This window comes from Balaenoptera ricei, chromosome 3 (assembly GCF_028023285.1).
Source record: "Balaenoptera ricei isolate mBalRic1 chromosome 3, mBalRic1.hap2, whole genome shotgun sequence".
NCBI lineage: Eukaryota > Metazoa > Chordata > Mammalia > Artiodactyla > Balaenopteridae > Balaenoptera > Balaenoptera ricei.
The window spans coordinates 49,613,758-49,622,641 of NC_082641.1; the positions used below are offsets into that span (position 1 = coordinate 49,613,758).

Sequence of the window (8,884 nt, forward strand, 5' to 3'; positions counted from 1 at the left end):
TTTATAGATAAGAAATATTTCACATGTAGCTATTTTAATTGAGCCTTCTAACTACCAAATCTGCAAAGTGTATTAAATTCTTTGATTTTGGGGGACTTCCCTGGCGGTCCAGTGGTTAAGACTCCACGCTTCCACTGCAGCACTGCAGGGTGCGCAGGTTCGATCCCCGGTCAGGGAACTGAGATCCCGTGTGACGCACGGTGCGGTCAAAAACAAAAACAAAAACAAAAAAAAACTGATTTTTGACTGTGATTCATTTATTGATCTAAGTGACATTGCTAGCATTTTTCTGTTCAGCAATTTAGTTGCAACAAGTGTCTCTTATTTATTTTGAAATACTGAATCTGCATACTTTGTTGATTTCTCAATTTGTTATGCACAGTAGTTATGTTTGAAGTAATTGTAAAATTATATACCTAAGTAAATTCCTAAAGCTTCACAGCTAAACATACCTTTAGTATATCCACAGATTTCAGTTAGATTTGATCTGGAAAGCTGACATCATCAATATTAATATGTTTATTGAATTGCTTTTATATTAAATAGGTTGATATTTCTTGTTCCTCTGCATGAGTCTTTGTTAATTATAGATACCTCTTATGTGTTTATAGGGTGAAAGAATTGACTGTGGATCCAACCGCCGCTGGTGATGTCCGTCCAATAATGCACCATCCACCAAATCAGATTGATGATTTAGAGGCACAGTGGGGTGTGGGGAGTTCCCCTCAGAGGGATGATCTAAAACTTCTTTGTGAACAAAATGTAAGTGACATAATATAGTTGTAATTATCTAATCGTAATCATTTCATCCATAGCAGAATAAGTGAAAACTATCATCTAAATCAGGGATCAGCAAACTACAGCCTATGGGCCTGCCATCTCTTTTTACAAATAAAGTTTTGTTGAAACATGGCCCTGCTCATTAAGACCAGAGGTGACAAAGATTGTATGGCTCACAACCCCAAAATATGTACTAAAGTTCACTGACCCCTGATCTAACTATTCTTTTTTCCAAATTTTATACTGATGTTAAAATTTGGGGATTTTTAAAGTAATACAGGGAAAAAACAAATTTAAGAATTGTACATACAATATATCACATATAGAAAGCTTAGAAACAAGATTATGGACACATGCACATGTATTAAAAGGATTCATGAACTGTATCAAAAATGGAAAAAATCTGACATTTGTTAAATCTGGTTGCTTTCTGTATTTTTGAATGTTTGGTGAAATTTCATAAATTTAAAATTTTGATTCCCCTGTTGCTTAAAAGTAATAATATGTGCCCACTGCATAAGGACAATGAGGTATAAAGAAAGAACAAAAAAGCACAAACACATTTTCACATAGTTATTTAACTTCATTTTTTAAATGTATAATCTATATAGTTTTATATCATTCTTTTCCCACTAAGAATCCTGTAGTGGCATTTTCTTATAATGATAAAAGGTAGCATTTATTAGTTGCTTACTTCATGACATATATTTGCTAGGCATCTTATGATCTGGTATAGTCCTTACAATTCAGTGTGGTAGGTACTATAATTATCCCTGTTCTTAACTTGACTAAGATCATACAAGTAGTAAGTGCTGAAGCCCAGCAGGATTGAAATCTGGGTCTTTCTTATACCAGAGTGAAATCTTAGGTCAGCTAAATTGATTGCTTGCTGCAATAAGATATTCTTTGGAAACAGTATAACTTAATGTTTTTATACTTTCCAGCAGGTATTTTAAAGTCCAAAATATTCTAGAGTAAACAAACGGATATCCTACTTTTTGTTATCATGTTTCAAAATACTCTACAAAGTAGGACTCAATGCAGCAGTTCTCAACCAGGAGTGACTTGGCCCCTCTCCAGGGAAAAATGTATGGAGACATTTTTGGTCGTCACAGCTGGGATGGTGTTGCTAACATCCAGTGGGTTGAGGCCAGGGATGATGCTAAACATCATACAATGCACAGGGACAGCCTTCCTCCTCCCCCCAAAAATGTCTGTAGTGCCTAAGTTAAGAAACCTGGTTTAAAATAAGAGTTCTGAACTTTGAACCATAGAGGATAAAGAACTAAAAATGAAATCCTGGCGTTAGTCTATCCCCTGTCCCCAAAACGTTTGAAAGAGACTGCAGTTGCTTTTTAAATCCTTAAAGCAAAAAAAAAAAAAAAAAAAAAATCCTTAAAGCAAACCCTGCATTGCTCCTAGATACAGTGCCTCCAAAGATATGGACAACCAGAACAAGACAGGCACTCCCTATAGCAGCAGATCTCTCACATTTTATTCTTGCATCTATTGGGTCTTTGCAGGACCTTAATTTGGAGAGGTTGGCTAGGTGACCAGAACTAATCCAGAGGCTTTTTTTTTTTTTTAATTTTATTTATTTATTTTATTTATGGCTGTGTTGGGTCTTCGTTTCTGTGCCAGGGCTTTCTCCAGCTGTGGCAAGCGGGGGCCACTCTACATCGCGGTGCGCGGGCCTCTCACTATCGCGGCCTCTCTTGTTGCGGAGCACAGGCTCCAGACGCGCAGGCTCAGTAATTGTGGCTCACGGGCCCAGTTGCTCCGCGGTATGTGGGACCTTCCCCGACCAGGGCTCGAACCCGTGTCCCCTGCATTGGCAGGCAGATTCTCAACCACTGCGCCACCAGGGAAGCCCCAATCCAGAGGCTTTAAGCATGACATCATGGGTTCTTGCAACCTCCCTTATATATGAGAGAGTGTGGATTTCTTTCAACTTTGCCTTCCCCAAGGAACTGTCTTGAGATGGTTCAGCATTAGCCTTTAGTTAAGTATTGGTGCATGTGTACATATTCTTACTGCTATATTAAATTTTAACAAGGTAGATTAAAATGGGATAGTGTCCAGGACATGCCCTGGAGATAAAAGTAATACAGGTAGACAAACTAGAGGATAATCAAGTGCATTAGAATTCCATAAGTAGTTGTATAGACAAAAAGTATTCTGAGTGGGCTGCATGGAAGTGATAGGAGTTTGCATAATATCTTGAAGCAGAGAAAAGACAGGACATTCTCAGCTTGGCAGGGAAGTGGGCAGATAAAATGAGTAAAGGTGGTTGACTGTGTGTTTACCAGAATGACAGAGAATATGAGAGAATCATGCCTGCATGTCCTGATTAAAAGCAGATGGCTCGGGCTTCCCTGGTGGCGCAGTGGTTGAGAATCTGCCTGCCGATGCAGGGGACACGGGTTCGAGCCCTGGTCCGGGAAGATCCCACATGCCACGGAGCAACTGGGCCCGTGAGCCACAGCTACTGAGCCTGCACATCTGGAGCCTGTGCTCCACAACAAGAGAGGCCGCGATAATGAGAGGCCCGCGCACCGCGATGAAGAGTGGCCCCCACTTGCCGCTAGAGAAAGCCCTTGCACAGAAATGAAGACCCAACACAGCCAAAAATAAATAAATAAAAAAAAAAAAAAAAAAAAAAGCAGATGGCTCTTTTCCCAAAGAGAAAATAAAAAATTCTTTAGCCAACTTGATTATATAAACTTTTAGGGATGGCAGCTTACTGATGAAAGAGTCAAATAAGTTAAAGTCTATTTATAATATTTAATTTAACAAAAACACACACATATATTTAGAATTGTGTATTTTATTTGAAAAATGTTGCTTTTCCTACTGACATTTTATAAAACAATTTTAAGGGTACTTCTCAATCACTACAGCCACATTTTGAGGAAATAAATCATTAGATGTTAGAGTTGGGAAGGAAGCTCAAAAAAGAAAGCAAGGCCAGAGAAGTTTGACTTGATGTAGGACCAAAATATATATTGCATATACATATGTGAGTTTTTGTTGATAAAGTTGTGAATTGTCCATTAAAATTTCTGTAAAAACCAGTAAGTAAATTGTAGAATGCAATTCAGAAATTAAAATTTAGTAAGAGTTGAATCCTTCAGAATACCAATTTGATAGTCACAGTCATGAAAGATATTATGTTTACGTCTCTCTTCTAGTGAAAAGAAACTTAAGACATATATATGAATTAAATTGTTAGGGAAAGTAAACAACACTGAGGAAATATTTCAGTATATTTCTAGCCTGTGATAAATGTATTTTTGAAAAGTTGCACTCCAAAAGAGATTGTTTTTTTACAGTAATTCTGCAGTAAAGCTTGGGATAAGTGAAAACTCTCTCTTACTGATGTGTTTAAGTTTGTCTTACTGAGTGTTATGTTAAATATTTTTGACCCATAAAAAGAAATTGTGGCTTTGCCTTATGTTTTGTTTTAGTAGTCTTTAACATTCAAGCATCCTCAGTTTCTAAGTTGCATTTTTATAGATGACATAGAAAAACTACTTTTTTATTATAACATTTAAAATATAAACTTATGTCATAATTTTTAAACTATTTTTATTTTAAGGAAGAAGAGGTTTCTCCACAGTTGTTTACTTTCCACGAAGCTGTCTCGCAAATGGTAGAAATGGAAGAACAAGTTGTAGAAGATCACAGGGCAGTCTTCCAGGTAAAGTAAGACAGAATCTTTAATCAAATGTTTCTCTAGAAAAATTAACTACCAACTTTTGTAATTCTTTGAGTATCACACTAATCTAAAAATAATACTTGTTTATGTGTAAGTATATGTGTATTTGTAGGGCATATGACACAGTAAATTTTGAATGGAATGAATGATCGCTACAAACAAACTTTCTTTGCAGCTGTGATGGAAAGATCTAGTTTATTTCTCTGTTCTTCCACTTCATTTGCTTTTGTCAGTTGTCCGTTTATAGAGGAGTTGAACTTCTCCCCTCCACTACCCCTTTCTTCATGGTAGGCCAGTTTGTTTGACAGCAGTAGGAAAAACTCTTCTAAAGGGTATCAGAACAATTGAGGAAGAGTCAGTCTTTGCAGAAAAGGAGGAGTATTTCAGGAGAGTTACTGTACTGACTGAGCTGTCAGTGGCAGATGACTGAGGGGTGTTATATCCCTTCCTATAGCAGTAACTCCTTGGGTATTTATCCCATTGTGTGTTAAACCTATTTAAAAAAACCTTTCACCGTACAATCCTCCCCTCTCCCTTTTTATAAACAAGAAAATATTCTGCGGACTTCCCTGGTGGCACAGTGGTTAAGAAAACGCCTGCCAATGCAGGGGACACGGGTTTGAGCCCTGGTCTGGGAAGATCCCACATGCCGCGGAGCAACTAAGCCCATGCGCCACAACTACTGAGCCTGCGCTCTAGAGCCCGTGAGCCACAACTACTGAGCCCACGTGCCACAACTACTGAGCCTGCGCAAATAGAGCCTGTGCTCCCCAACAAGAGAAGCCACTGCAGTGAGAAGCCCACGCACTGCAACAAAGAGTGGCCCCTGCTCACCCACGCATGCAGCAACGAAAACCCAACGCAGCCAAAAATTAAAATAAAATAAATTTATTTTTTTTTAAAAAAAGGAAATATTCTGGAGGGTGATATCTGTGAGGAAGTGAAGATAATTTTGAAGATCTTTATGGAGACTGTACAGTCAGGTTGCCCCCCGCCCCCTTCCCACAGTGTATAAATCCTTTGTCCGGTTAACCTGTATTCCTTCTCTGATGTTGAAGAAATCTTCATTTATCTGTAAACAAACATTAACATTCCTCAGCTCTTGCCATTCAAGCACTTGGATGAAGGTCTCAAAAACATAAGAGAACTGTTTATAACTTCAGAATAGGGTATACATTGAAACTGTTACAGTTTTAGTCAAGTCCATATTATGGGAATCTCTTCAGAGGCCTAGGTATTTAGATTAAATCAAAAAAGGACACTTGGGGCTTCCCTGGTGGCGCAGTGGTTGAGAGTCTGCCTGCCAATGCAGGGGACACGGGTTCGAGCCCTGGTCTGGGAAGATCCCACATGCCACGGAGCAACTGGGCCCGTGAGCCACAATTACTGAGCCTGCGCATCTGGAGCTTGTGCTCCACAACAAGAGAGGCCGTGATAGTGAAAGGCCGGCGCACTGCGATGAAGAGTGGTCCCCACTTGCCATAACTGGAGAGAGCCCTCGCACAGAAATGAAGACCCAACACAGCCATAAATAAATAAATAAATAAATGGATTATCACGTTAAAAAAAAAAAAAATGTTCATTCTTTAAAAAAGGACACTTGTAATTTAAGAAAAGTGTTAGAACAATATGGACACCCATAAAACTCAGTCAGGTGAGGCTTTCAAACTCAAATTTATACTTGATGTGTCAGAACTAAATTGGTACATTTATAGAACGGTTGTGTGTGCAGCACAATTGAATTGTTTTGGAATCCAGCAGTAGACTTGTGAATTCCTTGTTAGAATGAGGTATGCGCCACAACTACTGAGCCTGCGCTCTAGAGCCCACGAGCCACAACTACTGAGCCTGTTTGCTGCAATTACTGAAGCCCATGCACCTAGAGCCCATGCTCTGCAACAAGAGAAGCCACCACAATGAGAAGCCCGGGCACTGCAACGAAGAGTAGCCCCCGCTCGCCACAACTAGAGAAAGCCCGCACACAGCAACGAAGACCCAACGTAGCCAAACATAACTAATTAATTAATTATTTTTTTAAAAAAGGAATGGTTTCCTTGAAGCATTTATGAATAGTAGTAAGTAGCTACTGTTTAGTGGTTCATTTGACTCTTCTAAAATGGGCTATCCTGGGAATTCCCTGGCAGTCCAGTGGTTAGGACTCTGCGCTTTCACTGTGGAGGGCGCGGGTTCAGTACCTGGTCAGGGAGCTGAGATTCTGCAAGCCACACGGTGCGGCCAAAAAAAAAGGGCTATCCAGTGTTCCCTTACAGTCAATAATTTTGAAGAGCTAGTGTGTAGAATTTAGGATTACCTCTTGGCCCAACCACTGTGAGGCCCCAAATGGATATGTTAATTCCAGATGATTTACAAGTTCTGGGCTCCCATAGGCCTCATCAGATTGATCAGTAACTTTATTACACCCGTTGTCTCTCTGTTTTAGGGACAGCTGTTGAAGTTTGAGATTTACTCTGCTCATTGATTGTGTGTGTGTGTGTGTGTGTTTGTGTGTGACTGATTCATTCCCTCCCCCAAACCCCACTCAAAGTAGAGTAAAAATAGGAAAATGAAGTCATCTTGCTTGGCCTGTCACAGTGGTGTTTGTGTTCAAATTTAAGGAAATATTCCTTAATTTTACTCTATAAATAAAGATGTTTTATGGTTATTAATATTTTAGAGAATACCATCTTGAGTATGTTTGATTATATTAACATGAAATTTATAAATTGGTTTCTGTCTTATAAATGGGCTCATTGGATTATTGATTTTTTTTTTCTTGGTCATTTTAGGAATCTATTCGATGGTTAGAAGATGAAAAGGCTCTCCTAGAGATGACTGAAGAAGTAGACTATGATGTAGATTCATATGCTACGCAACTTGAAGCTATTCTTGAGCAAAAAATAGACATTTTAACTGAGCTGCGGGGTAATTCTTTTTTCATTTTAGTGTTTGAAATCTGCCTAATATTTGTATGTAATTAGTGGGAGGATTTCATATTGTAAGAAGGTATCTGAAGTGAAAATTATGGGTACATTTAACATCTTTCTAGAGGTATTGAAGACCAACGAACCATTCTGATTTTTCTAAAAATGAAACATGAAAAATCATTTCAAGTGCTCTCTAGTCATCTTTTTTTTAGTCTTTGGAGAAGGTAAAGACATCTTATGATTAAAGAGGGAAAATATATTTTAACAAGTTTGTAAATTTTGTATACCCATTCAGAGTTTTAGTTTGGTGGGCCGATGCTTTTCAGAATTATTTTCCTTGGTTTAGGTCTATCTTTCTATAGCCTTCTATGTGCATCTCCTTTCTGTGCATATTGTCATGTTTTTCCTTTGAACACTTGTTTTAAAAAATGAAGGGGAAGGTCTCAAAACAACTCTACTTTGCTTATGAAGGGAGGCATGTGGTTTACCTACATGCCATGGCTTCTTTCTTGGCTTTTTAATTAGCTTATCTCTGCCGCTTCAGATAAGCATGTGTTGTATGTGCTGATTTCTTAGGCTTTGGCAAATTAGCTATCTTCATTTATATGCAAGTAGGCTTCTTTGTGTGTGCTTGCAATGCAACATGAAACCAGACTGAAGTTGCTAGTTTTTAGCATCAAACAAGCTGCTTCAAATTTTTTAAACTAGGTTCTTTGTAAAGTTGGTTATTTGAAATCATATCCTAGAGTCAGCAGTGACCGTTTTGCCAATTTAGAATTGTTTGTGCAGATGTAGGGTTTCTAAAATTTGCTGTTTTTCATGTTCTTCATATTCAAGCCTTGATTTAAAGTGTTTTGATCATTTTTCTAATCTGTCATAATGCACAAGCAGCTTTTTTCGGTATGCATTTTATTCAGAAGGCAGAGCACAATGCATCCTAATTTTTTTTCTTTGTAAGATGTAGCTTTCAGCTTAGTTCCTTTCCTTAATTTTCTCAGGATTCATGTATAAGCAAGTATATCCAAACTTTGAAGAAATTACTACCTAGATATTATATTATTCAGTCCTTCCTTAGAAAAAAAATTTTTTTTACCATCCAGAGATAATTTTGTTATTAACTTAAGAAGTTTGAGAGCTATTATCTTATATTACCAGGCATCAAATCCAGCAGTCCTTAAATTCCTTTCTTTTTTCTTTTTTATTATTTCGGCTGTGCTGGGTCTCCATTGCGGCACGCGGGCTTCTCTCTAGTTGCGGTACAGGCTTAGTTGCCCTGTGGCATGTGGGATCTTAGTTCCCCAACCAGAGATCGAACCCGTGTCCCCTGCGTTGGAAGGCAGATTCTTAGCCACTGGACCACCCGGGAAGTCCCCTTAAATTCCTTTCTAAATTTCAGAAAAGTCAACTTTTTCAACATCGTTTTACTTAGGAAGAGGGGAAAGAAATTGAGATTCCAACTTTA

The 8,884-nt window shown here is 38.4% G+C and overlaps 1 protein-coding gene across 2 annotated transcripts in view; it reads left to right on the forward strand.

Annotated features, from left to right (window-relative positions):
- The window catches only part of KIF2A (kinesin family member 2A), a 70,949-nt gene that overhangs the window by 56,171 nt on the left and 5,894 nt on the right, over positions 1 to 8,884 (forward strand). For both annotated transcript variants that reach the window (XM_059916444.1, XM_059916445.1), the window contains exons 17-19: positions 612 to 762; positions 4,379 to 4,480; positions 7,285 to 7,420. In XM_059916444.1, the coding sequence (XP_059772427.1) occupies positions 612 to 762; positions 4,379 to 4,480; positions 7,285 to 7,420 (389 nt within the window). The remainder of the gene's footprint in view (positions 1 to 611; positions 763 to 4,378; positions 4,481 to 7,284; positions 7,421 to 8,884) is intronic.